Raw genomic sequence first — 19400 nt, 5'->3', positions numbered from 1 at the left:
ATGAGAAAACGCTTGATGATAGCTGTTGAATAAAAATTGACTCAAATTTTGAACCCTGCCCTCATGGTCTCAAGGAACACAACGTATAGTAGAACAGATAAAATGTCATATATCATCATAATATGATTAAATTGTGAGCAAGATTATTACTGGGGTCAAGTGCAGTGAGGTGGTAGTTCAGAGGTACCATTGAACTCTCCAGATTGGAGGTGGGGGGTTGGTAAAGAAAGGTAGCTGGGTGGTGGTGGCACATGCCTTTAATCCCAGCACTCAGGAGGCAGAGACAGGTGGATTGCTGTGAGTTTGAGGCCAGCCTGGTCTACAGAGCGAGTTCCAGGATAACCAGGGCTACACACAGAGAAACTGTATCTCAAAACAAACAAACAAAAAAGGTTTTTTTAGGTTAGCAAGATGGTTCGGCAGATAAAGCCACTTGCCTTCCAAGCCTGACATGCTGGAGGAAGCCTACAAATGGAGCAGAGATGCACCTGGAAATGTGGGGTCAGGGAGCTTCCGGAAGTAGCCAAAGATCCTGACAGACTGAGATGCTCAGACTACATAGAGAAAAGGAAAATGAACAAAAGCTGAGATCCGTGTTGGAAGAAAGTATCCATGCAGCCCCCAAGTTCCAGTTTAGAGTATGGTCCTCTCTGCTCCTATAGCCACTGACGATCTGAGTTAGGCCTCTGGCATCCACATAAAGGTAGAAGAGAACTGATCCCATAAAGTTGCCCTCTGCCTCCACATCCAAATACACACAAGCCCCTCACACGCACATAGGAACCCCACACTTCTGACTTCTGTGGGTAACTGAGCTCCCTCCCTCTCCCCCCCCTCTCTCTCTCACACACACACACATTCACACACTTTAAAATAAAAATTCAAAGCATGGTGGTGAATGCCTTTAATCCCAGCACTCAGGAGGCAGAGGCAGGAGTATCTCTGTGAGTTCCACAACAGCTTTGTCTACAGAGCGAGTTCCAGGACAGACAGGGCTGTTACACAAGAGAAACCCTGTCTCGAAAAAACAAAACGGAAAGAAAAGCTTCCTGGAGAAGTTGCCTGGCATCTGAGTTAGAACAGAAGGTATTTAGAAAAGAAAGATAATGAAAACATTTAGCACCATGGTGGTTTACAAACATTAATAACCAAAGTCAAACTTGATTGGGTTCCTCAGATGAGGCAGGCCTCTTGGACCCTTCTAAACCAGGCATTACCCTTTAGATCAGGAATCATCTAGAAGGTTCTCAAAAAGAAGCTGGGATAGCAGAATCCCTGGAGTCATGGGATATGGCTGTATGCTGTAGAATTAAAACTAATTCGATACATTCAATTCACCTATACAACCGCCCTGCTGAATGTTCACTGAACAATCCTCGATATGGACATGAAATGACCTTATTTTTGTGATTTGTTGAGGCCATGGGGATCCTCTGAGAATGAGCTGCAGACCTAACAGCTGTCCTCTATCCTATGCTGCGTACCTGGGAAAAAGGACTGGAAGAGGCTCGGTAAATGCTCATTAAATGGACAGATTGGAGCCCCGCATCCATTCTCACGCGGTCCCAATTCTTTACACCCAGTCTCTCTGCCCAATCCATGCTCATAGCAGTCTTCAACATGGCCTAATAAGAAAACTGGACTCGGCCACGCTCTGCAAATAATTTCTTTTTACATCTCTTTACTTATTACATGTGTATTTGCATATGTGCGTGTGCCATGGCCCACATGGGGGACAACTTGGAAGAGATGGGTCTCTTCTTCCACCATGTCAATTCTGGGGGTCCAACTCAGATCATCAGACTTGGTACCCACTGAGCCATCTGGCCAGCCTCTACTCAAACTATCCCATGCCTCTTCTTTACCTAGAATACGATTCTCCTTCCATCCACCTTCCCGTGGAGCTCCTACCTCTTCTTCAAAGGTGGGCTCGTATTTTGCCCACTTCCATACTTTCTTAGGCAGAATTATAATATTCGTCCTCACTCACTGGAGTGAGAACACCTCAGGCAGGGACTCTTCATTTTGATTTCCCTGTCCCTAGTCCACTGCCTAGCATGCCATAGGTATTAAATAAATACAGAATGCAAACACGAGTGGCATTCTAGGCACCGAGACTTAGATTTTAAAAGGCAGTAAAAAGTTTGGAGGAAAAAAAATGATTGAGAGTGTAGCTCAGTGGCAGAGTACTTGCTTGGCACCTATGTCCCTGGATTTAGTCTCCAGCACTGAAAATTGAGAATGGTAGTGGCAGAGCGGGGGTGAGTGGGGGCAGGGGGGGGGGGAGTATAATCTAACTGGAACATTAGGGGGAAAGTAAGAGACAAAACAGAATGGTTTCTTGGGTGAGGTTTTGCAGACCTGGAAGTTGGAAAAAGAAAATGGTCATACTTTGGCAGGCAATGGGGGAGCCATCAGTGTCTCAAACATTCATGCTCAAATTTGCCTCCTACTTACCCATGGGCCCTGCTACCTGCTCAGCCCTAGGCTGTGTCTTTACCTTCCCCCTCTACCCAAGACCTGACTGTGGCAGGATTTAGACACAGGTTTCTTGTGTCCTCAGCCCGACTACACCAGGGCCCCAGCTCCCCTTTTTTCCCCTTCCCTCCCGAGGCTGGGAAGCAAGCCAGGCCTAGCAGAGGCTGGCAGGCAGGAGCTGGGTGGTGCCACGGAGAACCTATACAGTGCCAGGTGGTGCCTTGGGCTCCAAGCTGAGCTGGTGATCCCGATAACCTTCTGCCTGTGAACACACCTGCCTCTCGCCCCAACCCTACCTCTTACCTGACCTGTGTCCAGGCTTTGATATCGGGGAGGGGGGCACAGGGCCAGGCAGACCTGTGGGACTTTGGCTCCATCTCTGCAAAAGGGCATTCCGTGAGTCAGCCTGCTCCCCTCAAGGCTTGCTCCTCCCCCAACCCAGCTCCTATTTCCGATGCACGTACAGCCCGTACACTGCACACCGTGTCCTGGGACACCCCAGTCAGTCGCATGGCTTCCTTGGGCCCCAGATCCTGGCCCTCTTTGTTGATCCCAGCCCCTACTGTGCTGCTGCTGCTGTTTCTGCTGCCCCTAGTGTCTACTCATCCCCAGGGCCTGTCCGTATTGCAGGGGGAGCCCTCCTTGGGAGAAAGTTCATCTGGGGAGGATGATCTGGGCGTGGAGGATCTGCCCAGTGAAGAGGATGCACCTAGAGAGGCTCCACCTGAAGTTAATGCTGAAGCTGAAAAGGAGGATTCCCCGAAGTTAGAGGATCTACCTACTGTTGAGTCTCCTGAGGACAGTCATGGCTCCCACGAGGATGGAAAAGGTAAGTGGTCATCAGCTTCCAAACTGAGGCTCAGGTAGTTTTAGGCTTCCCCTCCCTACACCCCAACCCTAGCAAAGCATGCGGGAAGGACACTGAGCTCTAATAGGCAGCCCTTCTTCCTAAAGGGGAGAATAATTGGGAGAGATGGCAAAGAAGAAGGGAAGAAGTTGAAGAGGATCTAGAACTGAGGAATGGACAGAGAGGGGGAAAATGCAGAGAGAGAAAAAAGAGTAAGACGAGGAGCAGAAAGGAAAGGAGAGGAGAGGAGAGGAGAGGAGAGGAGAGGAGAGGAGAGAAGAGAAGAGAAGAGAAGGGGGGGTCCCAGAGGACCTACAGAGAGTATACAACTGTCACAATTTTCAGTGCAGGAAGAACAAACAACAGGCGGAGGAACTTTGATTTGCTTTTTTGGGGGTGGAGGGAGGTAAGGAATGAGGCGGGGTCTTATCGTATAGATCGGGTTGGTCTTGAACTATTTTCTGCCGTCTACCTGTCTCTACCGCTGAGTTCTAGGATTTCCGGTGTGCACCACCACACTTGGCTCTAAGTTAGGGACTTTGGGAAAGCTGGAGACAGACAGGAAAAAGAGGAAGGTGAGCCGAGTAAAGGGAAAAGGACGACCTGCTGGCTTGGATCTGCTAACTGGAGCTGCTCTGCAGACCCTAGCATTGGCTGGTCTGATGGTCACTCCCCAGAGGCCAAGTCACAGTTGGTGGCAGGCCACCGTGCTTTGCACCTAGCCTGCTTCATTCATTACCTGCACACTCTTGTAAGTGAGGCCCCACCAGAGCCGGAGGGAATCTCTTTCATTATGGGCACTGAGAAATGACTGGACTGTAAGAGTGAGCTTATTAGTTCTTCTGATTTATGCAGGGGGTGGCCACGGTCTTTGGAGCTATAGAGGTAAGACACCCACCTCCGACACACACCTAATCTGGGAGTCCAACCCTATTGATCTACCCCTACCCCCTCCCGCCACCTCCAATACTAGCTCTAGTCTGGACCCACGTCTCTGACCCCACCCCCACCCCACTCCCGCCTCTAAGCTTCCTGACTCCACCCCCTTGCTTATCCTAACGGTTCTTGTCCTAATCATCAGACTTCGTGCACCCTTTTCTCTCATCCCAGGCACCCTACTCTGGCCCCAGGTGTCCCCAGCCTGTGCCGGCCGATTTCAGTCCCCTATAGATATCCGCCCAGAGCTCACCTCGTTCTGCCGCGCCCTGCAACCCCTGGAATTACTGGGCTACGAGCTCCAACCTCTCCCGGAACTGAGCCTGCAGAATAATGGCCACACGGGTGAGGTGTCTGGGGTGGGATCTACGGAGGGGAGTGGCAATTCAGCTGTGCTTGGGGGGGTCCTGCTGGCGCTCACGAGTGGGTAGACATCGCTCCCTTGCACTCCCCACGCAGTACAGCTGACTCTGCCACCTGGGCTGAAGATGGCCCTGGCACCTGGGCAGGAATACCGGGCTCTGCAGTTGCACTTACACTGGGGAACTTCAGATCACCCGGGCTCAGAGCACACTGTGAATGGCCACCGTTTCCCTGCTGAGGTGGGCATCGGGCTGTCCCGAGAGGAACAAAGAGGATGTGATCGGAGAGCTGGGCTCATTCTGACCCTTAAATCCTCTCTAGATCCACGTGGTTCACCTCAGTACGGCTTTCTCCGAGCTTCATGAAGCCTTGGGTCGCCCTGGGGGCCTGGCAGTTTTGGCTGCCTTTCTGCAGGTACCACACTTGACACTCTATCCCATGGGTTCGGTGCACCTTGTTAGCAGGGACTCCATTCCGGCATTCTCGAGCTGGTCAATTAGCTCTCTGCTCCATTCACGCCTTTCTTCATTCAGAAGCGGCAGGGAACCAGGAAGCAGGGTCCAAGGAGGTTTTCTTTTTTTTTTTTTTTTTTTTTTTTTTTTTTTTCAAGGAGGTTTTCTTTAAGGAGCCCACAGGGCAAAGGCTAACTTGACAGTCATAAAGGGAGAACTCTAAAAAAAACAGTGGTCACAGAGGAGGTGAAACTTAAATCCTTCGCCGGTGGGAATCAAGGAGGGCTGTTGCACAGAGCAAAGACAGTATGGACCATTTCAGGGAACGCCACATACAACAAATGGCCCGGGGAGGAGGCATTTCTCAGCTACTTCTGTGAGCCATCAGGTCCCCGTCATGAAATGGAGTATTCACTGACCTCTGTGTACCCTTGACGATCAAGAACGCACTTGTCATGGTAGGAGGAAGCCAGGAAGTGAGGAGATGCCCTGCCTGTAAGCTTCACTAGTGTGAAGTTCACAGCATCAAGCCAGACAAGTGCCTCAGATATAGCATGTAGGATTCCACTCCGAGTCAAACTCATGAATCATTAAAGCGAATACAGAGGCAACACAAATACAAAACCTATTATGGTTTTCTTCGGAGACCATGGAGTGTGTGTGGCAATAATAACAAGGGACACTATGAAAGTGAGCAGGGCCCGGATCCCTGAGGGGCCTCCTTCAGTTTGCCATTGAATTCCAGGACACCAAGCTAATTCATTTGCAAAGCAAGAGTAACAGCATTTGAATAATCAGATTTTTATATTTTCCCAGCATCCTCAGAGGTGAGGAATGGGGAAAGACTACAGGAACCCTACCCCATGTTCAGGCCTCTAATTGTGGTCAATCCCCTGCAGGAGAGCCCAGAAGAGAACGGTGCCTATGAACAGCTGCTGTCGCACTTGGGAGAAATTGCAGAGGAAGGTCAGTTTGTGGCTCCCTCAGGAGCTGCCCATCTGAGGATGGAGATGAGGAAGGAGTTGAGGGTGAACTGGCTCTGAGATTGGTACCGATGGCAAAACTGCTGAGAGACGAATGGGAACAGGGAAACTACTGTCCGCAATTAGAAATCAAAACCAAACAGGAAATACAATTAGACAAAAAAGCCAAGTTGAGGCTGGGCATGGTGGCATGTGCCTTTAGTTCAAGGCCAACCTGGTCTACATAATGAGTTCCAGGCCAGCCAGGGGTATATAGTGAGACCGTCTCAAAAACAAACACAACAATAAGTAAAGTAAGGAGGAAAAATGTTTAACGTTTAAAACATAGGATTGAGTGTGGAAAGCTAAACTGACTTTGAGAACTGTCTACCATTTATGAACATCAAACATTTTATGTTTGTAAATGTTTGAGAGCAGGGTACGGCAGAGCATACTGACAATCCAGTGCTTGGGAGGCTGGCTACACACCCAGTCAGAAGCCAGCCCAGGTTACAGGAGACCATGTCTCCGAAAGGCTAGGGTATGTGTGATGCCCTACGTTCGGCACTGAAAACCCACTTTAGCTGAAAAGTTAGCTCCCTTCTCAGGGACTGAATTATTTTAAATCTCAATTTACTAGACTCTTAGGTTTTTGATAATCTAAAACACACAGAGCTTTGTGTCTTTTTGTTTTGTTGTTTTGTTTTGTTTTTCAAGATAGGGTTTCATTGTGGAGCTCTGGCTGTCCTGGAACTCACTCTGTAGACTAGGCTGGACTTAAACTCACAGAGATCAGCTTGTCTCTGCCTCACAAGTGCTGGGAATAAAGGTGTGTGCCAGCACCGGCCGCATTTGTGTCCATCTTTTATAGTTACAAATATTAAATGTTTTTATAAGTTATTCTACGTGTTGTGTGCTCACTAGATAGAATACAGGATCTCCACCAGTGACCTACGTCCCAGCTCCACTTTCTTCTTTTATTCCAATCTGAGTTGAGTCAGCAGTCCTGAATGATATGGACGTGTACTCAGAAGACTGAAGGCCTCGAAGGAGGGCTCATGAGCTCTTTTCTTGGGACTAGAGAAATGGCTCAGCCTCACAAGGCCTCCTCTAATTGCCCAAAGCCCTTCACCTCCTTTTGGATCAACCACACATAGTGAGAAGCAGCGAACCTGGGCTTGTGCCTGGAGCTTCCAGGACCACAGGATCTAGGTGAGACCTCAACACAGACCCTCTCCACAGGCACACAGATCAAGATCCCAGGTCTGGATGTCTCCGCATTGCTGCCCTCGGACCTCAGCCGCTACTACCGATATGAAGGGTCTCTAACCACACCTCCCTGCAGCCAGGGGGTCATCTGGACTGTGTTCAACCAGACAGTGAAGCTGAGTGCCAAGCAGGTAAGAGTGGGGGTGCGGCATTGACACAGGGGGGGGGCGTTGGAAAATGGGAATGTAGGAGGAGATAAGGGCCAGTCAAGGGGCCGCGTCGTGAACGGAGACAGAGGGCTGGGAACCCCTTGCTCCTTTTTGTCTCGTACTATCTATCAACCCTCCCTCTCCCAGCTCCATACTCTCTCTGTTTCCCTGTGGGGACCTCGTGATTCTCGGCTACAACGGAATTTCCGAGCCACACAACTTTTGAATGGGCGAATGATTGAGGCTTCTTTCCCTGCCGAAGTGGACAGCAGACCTGAGCCAGGTGCACAGTTGTCTGATGGCCCATGTCGCCAGGTCCCCTAGCCGCGGGTCCCTCCTCTTCCTGTCTTCATTAGTGCTACAGCCCTGTCACAGGTACTCATGGGTCCGGCTCTAATGTCTCCTTTTTCTCTTCAGTCCACACGAATTCCTGCCTTGCTGCTGGTGAGTTGGGGAACACCCTTTAATGTCATTCAGTCCAGAAGCTAGTACTTTTCTGCAGAATGAATGGCCCTAAGCCAATGCTAGGTCAGGTAGATAGATCTGTACCACTGGTTTAGTTTATCAGAATGAGGCCCCAGAACTCTCCTGCGATGCCCCTCCCTCCCCCAACACCCCTTTCACCTAGCTGCTGGAGAGAAACCGGTGCTTTTCTTACCCTTCTGCTATCCACCTCCAACCTCAGGCTGGCCTGCTCTGGAGACTGAAGCCCTGGGGGCTCCCTGAACACTCACTCGGGCAAAGGGTTAGGAGTATAGGAAGCCAACTTGGAGGGAACCCCACTTTCTGAGGCAGCCCCTCCTTTCCCCTAGGTGACATCCTAGCCTTGGTGTTTGGCATTCTCTTTGCTGTCACCAGCGTGGCCTTCCTCATCCAGCTGAGGCAGAACAGGTATCTATGGTCCTCCCTTGGCACAGCCTCTTCTGTAGAACCCAGAATTCCAGGACTGCCAATGAACTCATTCAGGGCTGGCTTTCTGATTCTAGTTCCCTGTTCTATAGGAACAGAAGTGAGACCAAAGATGGAGCTAGCTACAGCCCAGCAGAAATGGCAGAGACTGGAGCCTAATAAGGAGAAGCCAGCTAGAGGATTCTGGAAACCTTGTCCTGTCCATTATACAATTCCTTTTAACCACTAAAGAACCTTTCTCATCTTTTTAACTTTTCTTCTTTTCCGTAAAGTACTGTAATGGGATCTTATAGTGAAAAGCCAAGCCTGGACTCAATTCTTGCTTTGTTTGTTTTGTTTTTTGAGAGAGGGTTTCTCTGTAGCCCTGTCTTGGAACTAGCTCTGTAGACCAGGCTGGCCTCAAACAAAGATCTGAATGCCTCTGCCTCCCGAGTGCTGGAATTAAAGGCATGCACCAGCACTGCCTGGCAACTCTTGCTCTTACTATGCAGTCAAATGCCCTACTACTAAGCAACACACCCTCTGATCTTACTGTGGAGGCCAGGCTGGCCTTGAACTGAGTGTGTGGGTAATGGAGTTTGAACCCAGTCTCTTGTTCTGACTAGCCAAGTGTTCTACCACTGACTAAGCTTCTAGCCCCTTCCCTTGAAGGCTCCATCCTCCTGTCTCAGCCCCTTGAATGCTGGGATTACAGGCATGCACCATCATGCCTGGCTCATCCCGATTATTTTTAAAATAAATATTTCTAATAAAACACGTATAAGTTGCCTTTGTCCTTGAATCAAAAGGATGTTCTATTAATTTTTCATGACTGCTGGGGGAAGAAACAACTCCCACAAGGTAACACTTATAGTCCCCGAGACAGGGTTGTCCAAGAACTTTATGCGTTAGCCCAGGTGTGAGTGGGCTATCTTCTTCCTGGCTTTCTCAAGTAGAACACGCCCACTTTCAGATTTTAGAATCTGCCTGCTTTCCTTGATCACGGCCCCTTCCCTTCACTACTCCGACTCCTTGCTTCCATTGTTCCGTCTTCATTACCGCCTTTCACCTATTCCCAGCCCCTCTTTTCCCTTCTAGGCAGTTCCATGGTAGCTTAGACTGGATCAAGACTACAGGACCTGCACCGTCATGCATGGCTTAACCCCCTGAGGACTTTGGGATGATACTGGGCCCGACCCCTAAACCCAAAACAACCTCCTCCATTTCCAGCTCTTTGCTCACACAGTGTCTCTTTCTGGCTAATGTGGCATTTTTCAGGATTAGAATATGGACCTTGTTGGGGCAAGAACACAGAGCAGTTTGAGTCAGATGGTTGGCTTAGTCACACAGAGTGAGCCTTTTGGGCATTTGCCCTGTTGGAATATCTGCCCCTTTTTGAATTTTTGCCTCTAGAATGTCTGGCCCAGTGACTGTTGAAGCAGAGCTGGGCCATGGATGGCGGCTCTACCCTGTGAGGACTAGAGGCCAGGACAGTTTCCTACCTGCTAGGGAACCGCTACACAGGGTTGTTTGCCGAGTCCCGGATCCACACCTCAGAACTCCCATTACAAAGGGGATCCCACTGCAGGGTTGGGAGCCAGGCCCTGCCCATTCAGGGCCCCTCCCAGCACTACTGCCAACCAAAAAAAGGCCTTGGCATGCCAGGAACATCATTTTATTGGCCTGAGGAGGGAACTATATAGTCTGGTAGACAGCAGGGCCAGCCCTTACATGTTGTTGAGTTCCAGAAGGGTCTGGTCCAAGGTCTGGTGAATCTCCACGTTCTCTTCCTTGGCACTAGCCAAAGTCTCTGTGATGGAAGCAACAGGTGAGGTGGGGGAGGGGAAACAGGAAGCAGGAACGTGAGGGAGGGAACCAAGGACAGGGATGGCAATGCGTACAGAAACACGTTAGGAGACACTTTGTGGACCTGGGGCAAATGGGGAGACTGACTGGACACAAAAGGCTGGGGTGGCATCAGTGGCCTGGGGAGGTAAACAGGTGGCCTTCCTTTAGAAGGTTCAGGAAAATCGAAAACAGAAGGGAAGACAAAGGTTCAGTCAGGAAAGGGAGGGCCAGACAGACAGAATTGGGATAGAAAACAGACCTGTGGTTGCTGTGAAAGCCCTTCTCGCTGAGATCCATTACTTTTCCAACTTTTCTGACCTTCGGGCCCCTCCCCAGTGCCTCACTACCCCATCTCCCTTCCAGCCATTCCATCAGATTCTAGAATCCCAGTTAAGTGCTCCAAGGTCAGCGATGGGCTGCAGAGGGGAAGGGAGGCTGTGCTCGATGGACCCACTTATATCACAAGCATGGATTATCAGGAAGTGACAGGCTGGGAGTGCCATGCAGAAGGATCTGTGTGGGCCAGTGTTCTGTGCGGGGGGGGGAGGGGGGGGCTGAGTGTCACAAGACCGAGGGCATTGGTAAAAGCCAAGGTCTCAGGAGTAAACAGTGCTTTGACAGTGATGTTGGAGGACTCACTGGAGGGCAGGAAAACAGCATGGAGACCGAGTTCAGAGTTTATTAAGTAGAGGAGGAGGGAGGTCAGTGGATGGTGGATAGACAACAGGGGGAAGCCAGTGTCAGAGCAGGTGACAGAAGTAACAGGCGTGCTCCCTCAGCTGTCCTCGGCCTGGCTATGCAATGTCGCCAATTTGTGCTCCTCTTGGCTGCCCCCGCCCCCTCAAAGAGAGTGGAAAGAGAGTTGAGAAGAAGGGGGCCTGCAACGGCCACAGTGGTATGGACTCAGAGGGAGGTGATGTCATTGAGCGCGTTGTCCAGCTCCTCGCTGATGGCCTTGTACTTCATCTTCTGTGCATAGACCTCATCTGGGGAGTCCCAAGAGGAGGAGGAGAGGAGGGAGCACGGGGGAGGAGATGGAGGAGGGGAGGAGGAGATGGAAGAGGGGAGGAGGAGAGGAGGGAGCATGGGAGGGGGAGGAGATGAAGGAGGGGAGGGGGAAGGAAACACGGGGAGGAAGGGAAGAGGAAAAGGAGAGGAGGAGGAGGATGGAAGATGGGGAAAGGAGCACGGGGGAGGAGATGAAGGAGGGGAAGAGGAAAGGAGGAAGAGAAGGTTATGAAATGGAAAATAGAATCAGAGAGATGAATGGAAGAGAGAGGCCAGAGGACAGGCCAGATGGCAGTCAGGGCTTCCTCTTCCCCTTTCTCTCCCCTGGCTTCTCTTTGTCCTCTGCACCCCAACTTTTCTCTCCCGCTGCAGCATCTCCCAGGAACCTGTGGGCAGTGCTCTGAGCAGGCAGCCATGCAAGCAAAGGAAGGGTGCTGGCCAGAAAAGTCTAAAGTCGTAAAGTTGGAAATAAAATCCTGCTTGCCTGAGAAGACTGGACACAGGAGACATGGGGATTAATGGAAGTAAAAGGTTATCAGAATAAAAGAGAAAGGCGACCTTTGTTGATAATAGCAATAACCACAGATCAGCAGATACCTGGATTTCTGGTTTTGCTAAGGCTAGCTCAAAGTAGCATCTTCCATTAACAGTGTTGTGTAAATCCTGACATTTGATCCAATAGTGGTTGGGGATATAGCTCAGAGGCAAAGAACTTGCCTAGCATGTATGAAGCCCTAGGTTCAATCCCCAGCACCAAATTAAAAACAACAACAACAACAAATATCTCTGTATTCAGTGAAGAAGTCTTATGGCTGCAGACAGGTCTGTGGTAGAGCTCAGGTCTAAAACATACAAGGCTGTGGGTTCCACCCCCAGCACAAGGGGTGGGGCATCTCTGCAATAAGACCATTGCATTGTCCTTAGCGGTAGCATTTGCTACACTAGTGTTATGCAAGACCGGCAGATCAGCATGAAGGAGCTGGTGGCCCAAGCCTGTAATCCCAGCATTGTGGAGTCAGATTCCAGGGGATTGCCACAGTTTTGAGGCCAGCCTGGTCTACAGAATAAGATCTTGTCCAGGGAAAACAATCATTTGGAGTAGGGTCTATATGTTCCTTGTTTGTGTTTCTTTCTTCTCTCTTTCTCGTCACCTCCCATATGACCTACCACTCCAGCCCTCGGAAATCCAATTTTGAAAACTGTGTGACTATATAGTGATGTGTGTGTGTGCTATGGTGTTTGTGTGGAGGTCAGAGGTCAACTCTGACGTTGGTCCTTAACTTCTATCCTGTTTGAGACCAAGTCTTATCATCACTTCGCATGCCAGGTCAGTTGAGCTTCTAGCCATCCTCCTGTCTCCACCCTCATTTCCTCTCCTATAGGGTAAGAGTGTTGGGACTGCAGACACCGGCTACTATGTCTAGCTTTTACATGCATTCTGGGTTTCAGAATTCATGTTCTCACATTTGTGGGATGTGCTTTACCCACTGAGCCACTCTTCCAAGCCCAGGAACATGTTTTCTTAAGAGGGTGTCAGGTCCCCTGGACCTGGAGATACAGAAGCTTGTAAGCCACCATGTAGGTGCTGGGACTCAAGCCTGGGTCCTCTGGAAGAGCAGCCAGTGCTCTTAACCATTGAGCCAGCTCTATAGCCCCATCAATCTGTTCTTAACTTTTCAGATAATCATTCATTCTAAACCCAGAAAAGCACTGGAGTGGCCTGTCATGATTCCTTGGAGCCTGCAGAGCCCTGGGTAATCCCACTCGTTTAAAAATACGATGAGATGGCCGGGCCGTGGTGGCGCACGCCTTTAATCCCAGCACTCGGGAGGCAGAGGTAGGCGGATCTCTGTGAGTTCGAGACCAGCCTGGTCTACAAGAGCTAGTTCCAGGACAGGCTCCAAAACCACAGAGAAACCCTGTCTCGAAAAACCAAAAAAAAAAAAAAAAATACGATGAGATAAGGGGCAGGCTGAGGGGGGATGGGTGCGGAGGGATATCCTTTTTACCTTCAAGGTCATCGATGGTCTTCTCCAACTTTGCCACAGACCTTTCAGCAAACTCTGCTCGGGTCTCAGCCTGCAATAAAGACGTGATTGGAGACATGGTCAAGAAAGAGGCCTTCCCAGAGAGTCTCCCAGCAGCCACCCCTCTTTCTTGTCTCAAACCCTCAGCGTACCACCAGGGGCAATCTCACCTCCTTCAGCTTCTCCTCCAGAAGTTTGATCTCCTCTTCATACTTGTCCTCTTTGGTGGAATACTTTAAGAGACACACACATGCCGTCAGTGAACTGCTTCCTACACCCCTGAACCCTGGAGCTCCCCATGAACCCCGCGGGCTTCTGCTGACCTTCATTAAGCACCTAGCCCTCCCTACCTAAGCCCTCTTCTCCGCCCCGCATGACCCCAAGACCCAGTCCTCACTGCCCCTCTGCCCCTTCTACCTTGTCCGCTTGGGCTTCCAGGGATTTCAAGTTGTTGGTAACAATTTTCAGCTCTTCCTCTAGGTCCCCACATTTACTGCAGGGGTGTGTGGCAGGATGGAGCGTGAAGGCACAGTGAGGTGAGACAGGGGTGGGGGGTGGAGGGGTGGCACAGTGGGGGAGGGGTGGAGGAGAAAAGAGAAGAGCCAAGTGGTGAGAGTGACAGCAGGCTGAGTTTGGAAGCCCTATCCCTGCCCCCACCCCCAATCCCTACTGCAAGAGAGAGACGGAAGCCTGAGATGCTGAGCCGAGGTGAGAAAAAGGTGCCATTGCCTAGAAAGGCCCAGAGAGGTTACTACCTCCTCCTCAGAGGCTATCAGCGACTTGAGGGCCTGGTCCATGGTTCGAAGCTCCTCCTCCAGCTGCCTGGCTCGGCTGGGGGGCAGCAGGCATAGATCAGAGGACAAGGCCTGTCCCTGTGGCCTCTGGCCCGGGGAACTGCCTGACCACTCTGCACACAGCGCCGAGCCCTTAGCTGTTTACTGTCCCCCTTCCGGCCCCCAGGGCATCCTTACCTCTCGGCCACCTCAGCCCTCTCTTCTGAGCGCTCCAGCTCTCCTTCCAGGATCACCAGCTTCCTGGCCACCTGAGGGAAAGTGGGAGGGAGAAGTAGGTCAGTGGCGACTGACAGGGGGGGGGGGGGGGGGGGGGGGGGGACTTTGGGGACTGCGGGTGAAAGCAAAGCGGGGCAAGGCCGGCACCTCCTCGTATTTGCGGTCCGAGTCCTCGGCGATGTGCTTGGCCTCCTTCAGCTGCATCTCCTGCAGCTCCATCTTTTCCTCATCCTTCATGGCCCGGTTTTCAATGACCTTCATTCCTCTGAGAAGCAGGGGGAGGAGTTCACGTGGGGTCAGTCCCAGCAGAGGCAGGCCCCTCCCTCTGTAGCCCCTGACCTGCCTCCCTCCAGGGCCCCCTTCCCCACCTCTCGCTCTCATCAGCCGCTTTCTCAGCCTCCTCCAGCTTTTGCAGGGCTGTAGCCAGGCGCTCCTGCGCCCGATCCAACTCCTCCTCTACTAGCTGGATGCGGCGGTTCAGGGAGGCCACATCTGCTTCAGCCTGTGGGTCAGAGGGCAGAGGTCAAAAGGCTTTGTGTGCCTTAATGAGCATCAGCTAAGCTCCAAGGACAGCACGGTTCTTCTGAATCTTAGCTTTCTGGTTTTTGTGTGCTCACAGTATCTCCCCCTCCCACCCATTTGAACAATAATAATCTACTTAGGTGAAAACCTGTATCCCCGCCCCTCCCAAGCTCCATTCTCCAGAGGTGCTGCCTCTTCTGGCACTATACATGGTAGTTCCTGTAACCCCCTTGAGAGAGGCCGCTCTCAAAGTTAACACCTAAGTCTGGGGCAGACCCTGGCTCAGGTAAGAGGGAATTGGGAAGAAACAGTACAACTAGACTTTGCCGCTGCTAAAAAAGCAGCCAACCACAGAATCAAGTTCTGTGATATCACCAGTTGCCAGGCAGACTCTCAGCAAGGCAATCCAAAAAGGCAAGCCAGGCCTGTAGGGAGCTGTGGCAGCAGCAAGGGGCTCCCTGCCAAGGTGACAGTGGGGGGCGGGAGGAGGGAATGCAAGTGATGAGACTCAGACTCTGAATATGGAAGCAAAACCTTAGAGGTTTTGGAGAAGGTCCATGAAAACCCAGGCTACCCTGAGAAAGAGAGGCGGGGCGGGGCAAGACGGCCCATAAGGGAAGATGACGACAGCAGTGTGGTTTTTAAGCGCACTGGCTCGGAGTCAGACTGTCTGTCGTCTTTGAGCCACGGCTCAGCTATTCCACACTTGTTATATGACCTTGGGCAGCACATTTGGCCTCTCTAAGCCTCAGTTTCCTCCTTCACAAACTGGAACTAACAATCACAGCTTCTTTGGATGCACTGTTAACCCACTGGACCAGGCGGGAAGCTCATGAAACTAAGCAGGTTTTCGACCCCATGCTAGATTCACTGAACTGAGACCTCCCAGGGGCTTGGGACTCTTGTGCCTTAAAAAAAAAAAGTATTGATTTTATTTTATATGTATCATTGTTTTGCCCATACGTATGCGCACTGCATGTGTGCCTAGTACCCATACGGTTGTGAACCACCAGGAACTGAATCCAGGTCTTCTGAAAGGACAGCAAGAGCTCTTAACCACTGAACCATCTCCCCAGCTCCTCCCCCACTTTAAGCCGCCTATGGGAAAGGGGGACATTCTCTGCAGGTGACATGCTAAACACATTGCCTGCTCAGAGTCCTCCCTTCATGTTAGATAGCCATGTCTCATTCTCCAAGACAAAACCAGAGACCCCTGTTGAGATTTAAGACCAAAAAGAAGGGATGAGACTAGAGAGGGGAAGGAGGGAGTGAAGGGGAAGAGCTGGAGAAGGGGGGAGTGAAGGGGAAAGAGCTGGGGAAGGGGGGGTGAAAGGGAAGAGCTGGGGAAGGAGGGAGTGAGGGGGGAAGAGCTGGGAAGGGGTGAAGGGGAAGAGCTGGGGAAGGGGGGAGTGAGAGGGGAAGAGCTGGGAAGGGGTGAAGGGGAAGAGCTGGGGAAGGGGGGAGTGAGAGGGGAAGAGCTGGGAAGGGGGTGAAGGGGAAGAGCTGGGGAAGGGCTGGGGAAGGGCTGGGGAAGGAGGGAGTGAGGGGGGAAGAGCTGGGGAAGGGGGGTGAAGGGCAAGAGCTGGGAAGGGGGTGAAGGGCAAGAGCATGGCAAGGGGCGAGGCTGGCACAGAGGGAGGCCCTGGGAAACATCACCATATATAGAAAGCGGCTTATGGCTTATCCTCCAGGTGCCTTCAGTACCCGGAGTTTGGCCACCTAGAACAAGAGTCCATCGTGGGCACAGGGCCCAGTGACTCAATGTGGAAACACTGGAAGACAGCACAGGAGAGAATGACTCTGGGGGACTCTGGGGGTTACTCTAGAGAGATGATGGTGGTAGGGTAACAGTGACTGCCTATGGGCCTGTATAATACGGCCCTGACAAACTTCAGAAGTCCTGGCATCATCCAAGACTGAGATCTGTCATGTCTGTTCTCCTAAGCTGTGGATGCTGGCTCTTCTCCCACTACAGAATAGTCACCACAATAGTCCCCACTGGCTGAATGGCAAACAGAGAAGAGAAACTGAGGCACTGTGTAAGTTAACCGCTGTGTTCAAAGTAACACTATAAAATTGGGCTGCATTTCCTATTTATGCTGGCAGAGCTGCCTGCTTCCCCAACTGTCCCTGTCCCCCCTGGCCCCCACCAAGCTCCTTGGGTTTCTGCACTGAGCCTTGGTTATTTATAGAGTACCAGATGCCCAGGGTCAACTTTGTTAGCAGCTGTTGGTCAATTCCCTCCCAAGTGCCAGCGCTGGTGGAGAACCCAACCTGGAGACTAGAGGTCAAAGAAACCCAGCTATGGGGGAGGGGGGTAGAGAAAGAGCAACCCCAGTGCCATCTCGGGTGTTCACACCATGCTTGTGTTTCTCACCCCTCAGGCCTACTTACAAACTCATCTTAAATCCCAAACCAGAAACTGAGGCAGGGAATGGTGGAAGTGCCTCACCTACAGTCCTGTGATCACCCTGCCTGAGGACGTGAGTGGGGAGCAGCAGGAAGCAGAGAAGTCTGGCTGGGGATGGGCAGGCAAACCTCAGGGTAAGTGGAGCCTGCCAAAGTGGCTGCCTTGGCAGTTGTGGCCCTATCCCTCGGCGGCCTGGCCTGGGCCTGAGGTTGACAGCTTAATGAGGGTAAATGAGGAGCCATTGGAACCTGAGCTGAGGCTCCAGGGCAGCAGCCCTGCTGGGGCGAGGTCACAGGTGGGGAATTCCTAACTGCAGCCCCTTAGCACTGGAACTCTCTCCCTCTCCTGCCCACTAGCTCCCCACATTCAACCCCAACCCTCACACACCCCAAATGTGGCTGCCGTCTCCTCCTCTTCATGCTCAGAGGGAGGATGAATAAGGGCGGGGGGGATGGTAAATTCTCACCTCCCACCCTCAGTGACTCACCCAGTCGATCACTGTACAGTCTAAGGGCTGGAACCCAAGGGAATTACAAGGCTGAGTCCTGAGGGGATGTAGTAGGTGGTTTTGATTTACCCAGTGTCTTGAGTTACTTGTGTAAACCTGCTCCTAGCTGGCGTTACAGAGAGGAAACCATGTCTGTTCTGGTGCTAAAGACCTACGTCCCTTTCTTCCTTCACGCTCATGGCTGGGGCTCCTAGCCAGTGTCCTAGTGTTGTTAGACATCCCCAAAGCCACACTCACGTCGGTGGCCTTCTTCTCGGCCTGCTCCAGTTTCTCCTGAGCATCCTTCACAGACTCAGAATACTTTTCCACCTCATCCTCTGTCCCCTTCAGCTTCTTCTGGAGGGCCTGCTGCTCTTCCTCCAGCTGTAGAAGAGGGAGACTTGATCAGCCAGGCCTGAGTCAGGCCCTGAGGGGCAAGGAAGGCAGTGGTCTGAGAAGGATGTGTGTGTGTGTGTGTGTGTGTGTGTGTGTGTGTGTGTGTGTAAGGGAGGGTGTTTCTAGGAGATACTTGGAGATTGTTGGGTGAGGAGAGACAGTAAGTACAGTTAGCAGAGTTAGGAGGCCCTGGGAGGAGAGGCAAGGACCCCCTGCTGCTTTGTAAAGACAGGAGTGGGAACTGGGGACTCCTGGGAGTGGGGTAAAAGATTTAGTTAGGGCTGAGCTCTGGAAGGTCCTGTGAAGACCCAGCCCCCATATTGAAAGGAAGGTCTTGGAGAGCAGACAAGGGGAGGTTACACGGGACCCCACCTGCTTGCATCGGTCCTCAGCTTGCTTTTTGTCAGCTTCGGCCTGTTCCGCGCGGTCGATGGCATTCTCCTTGTCCAGTTTCAGCATCTGCATCTTCTTCTTGATGGCGTCCATGGCTGCAGTTGCGGGTGGGCCGACAAGCGGGCTGTGAAGACTGGGTAGACTGGGCTGTCTGCAAGCACTGGATGCACGTTGGGGGACAGGTCAGGAGGACCGAGAGGGACTGGGATGTCCCAGCAGCGCGGACGCCTAAAAGGCGGGGAGGGACCGGGCGGAGCCGGGGACCAGGACCCTCCCCCACCAAGGCCCAAACCTTGTAGGGGCAGAAGCACTGCCCGGTCGCGGGGCGCGGCCGCTCTTTGCGCCCACCCCTCCGGTCCTCCCCCTTGGCTCCTGGCCCCGCCTCCCCTCTTCCCGGGCCAGCCGTCGGAAGGAAACTTGAGGGCTGTAAAATCTTGGTCAGCAGAGGGGACAGGACCCTTGGGCCGGGGGCTCAGCGCTGAGTGACAGCCGGGCCCAGTGGCAGCTGTGGCTGGGGCCACCGGGGCTATTTCAGGGCGTGAGCTCACGGCAGCTGCCCGGGCGCAGGGACCGCGTGCCCTCCCTCAGGCTAGCAGCAGCCGCTGCCCTTAATTTAGAAGTTTCCTGTAAATCCCCCCAGATTAAATGTCTCTTGGGAGGCGGATCTCCTGCACGCCTCGAGTGCCTCAGTTTACCCCGGGTCCCACACTCCAGGTTTGCGCTAACGACGTGGAGGTGGTGGCGAAGTCTCTTCGAATAATTGGGGAAACTGAGGCAGGAGGCCTGCTGTCCCCAAGGGCGGGCCTGGCATCTGTTAACCTAGTGTCCCCTCCCAGTCTCAGTGCCCAGAGCCAGGTTCTCAGCTCCCTCCCGCCCCGCCCCCCACGTGCCCCGCATATTTTCCACGAGGCTGCAGCCCGGCTGGCCAGGGCGCTCTCCCCACCCCCACTCGGGA

At 52.2% G+C, this 19400-nt stretch overlaps 2 protein-coding genes across 6 annotated transcripts; one reads left to right on the top strand and one right to left on the bottom strand.

Moving 5' to 3' along the window:
* Window positions 1–2935: 2935 nt before the first annotated feature.
* Window positions 2936–9135, top strand: Ca9 (carbonic anhydrase 9). 2 transcript variants are annotated; one of them, XM_041667605.1, is made up of 11 exons: window positions 2936–3307; window positions 4181–4210; window positions 4436–4606; window positions 4721–4863; window positions 4946–5038; window positions 5976–6042; window positions 7281–7438; window positions 7604–7739; window positions 7874–7900; window positions 8269–8347; window positions 8443–9135. In XM_041667605.1, the coding sequence occupies exons 1-11, from the start codon at window positions 2989–2991 to the stop codon at window positions 8522–8524; spliced, it is 1305 nt and encodes a 434-aa protein (XP_041523539.1). In that variant the 5' UTR covers window positions 2936–2988; the 3' UTR covers window positions 8525–9135. The 2 variants fall into 2 exon arrangements, with proteins under 2 accessions (XP_041523539.1, XP_041523537.1); XM_041667603.1 differs by having other exon boundaries at window positions 2943–3307; window positions 8458–9135.
* Window positions 9136–10003: 868 nt separating this feature from the next.
* Tpm2 (tropomyosin 2) lies at window positions 10004–18662 on the bottom strand. Of its 4 annotated transcripts, none has more exons than XM_041667696.1 (9): window positions 18425–18661; window positions 17915–18040; window positions 14606–14739; window positions 14385–14502; window positions 14199–14269; window positions 13983–14058; window positions 13398–13460; window positions 13210–13279; window positions 10004–10154 (listed from the first exon to the last, which is right to left on the bottom strand). In XM_041667696.1, exons 1-9 carry the CDS (start codon window positions 18536–18538, stop codon window positions 10072–10074), a joined length of 855 nt encoding a protein of 284 aa, XP_041523630.1. In that variant the 5' UTR covers window positions 18539–18661; the 3' UTR covers window positions 10004–10071. The 4 variants fall into 4 exon arrangements, with proteins under 4 accessions (XP_041523630.1, XP_041523632.1, XP_041523633.1 ...); XM_041667698.1 differs by lacking the exon at window positions 13983–14058 and adding an exon at window positions 13645–13720; XM_041667699.1 differs by lacking the exons at window positions 10004–10154; window positions 13983–14058 and adding exons at window positions 10858–11178; window positions 13645–13720 and having other exon boundaries at window positions 18425–18662.
* Between the last annotated feature and the right edge of the window lie 738 nt (window positions 18663–19400).

This window comes from Microtus oregoni, unplaced genomic scaffold (assembly GCF_018167655.1).
Source record: "Microtus oregoni isolate MIOR12 unplaced genomic scaffold, Mior012 000017F_ref0000208, whole genome shotgun sequence".
Classification (NCBI taxonomy): Eukaryota; Metazoa; Chordata; class Mammalia; order Rodentia; family Cricetidae; genus Microtus; species Microtus oregoni.
This window is presented reverse-complemented; position numbering and strand designations above follow the sequence as displayed.

What these genes read in the sequence shown, in the direction of transcription:
- Tpm2 (XM_041667699.1), bottom strand. Translation starts at nt 18,538, where the DNA reads ATGGACGCCATCAAGAAGAAGATGCAGATGCTGAAACTGGACAAGGAG. An exon ending in CTGAGGACCGATGCAAGCAG is followed by an intron (nt 18,041 to 18,424) that starts GTGGGGTCCCGT and finishes CCTCTTCTACAG; the next exon opens with CTGGAGGAAGAGCAGCAGGC. An exon ending in CGGACCGCAAATACGAGGAG is followed by an intron (nt 14,270 to 14,384) that starts GTGCCGGCCTTG and finishes ACTTTCCCTCAG; the next exon opens with GTGGCCAGGAAGCTGGTGAT.
- Ca9 (XM_041667605.1), top strand. Translation starts at nt 2,989, where the DNA reads ATGGCTTCCTTGGGCCCCAGATCCTGGCCCTCTTTGTTGATCCCAGCC. An exon ending in GCCACCGTTTCCCTGCTGAG is followed by an intron (nt 4,864 to 4,945) that starts GTGGGCATCGGG and finishes AATCCTCTCTAG; the next exon opens with ATCCACGTGGTTCACCTCAG. An exon ending in GAATTCCTGCCTTGCTGCTG is followed by an intron (nt 7,901 to 8,268) that starts GTGAGTTGGGGA and finishes CCTTTCCCCTAG; the next exon opens with GTGACATCCTAGCCTTGGTG.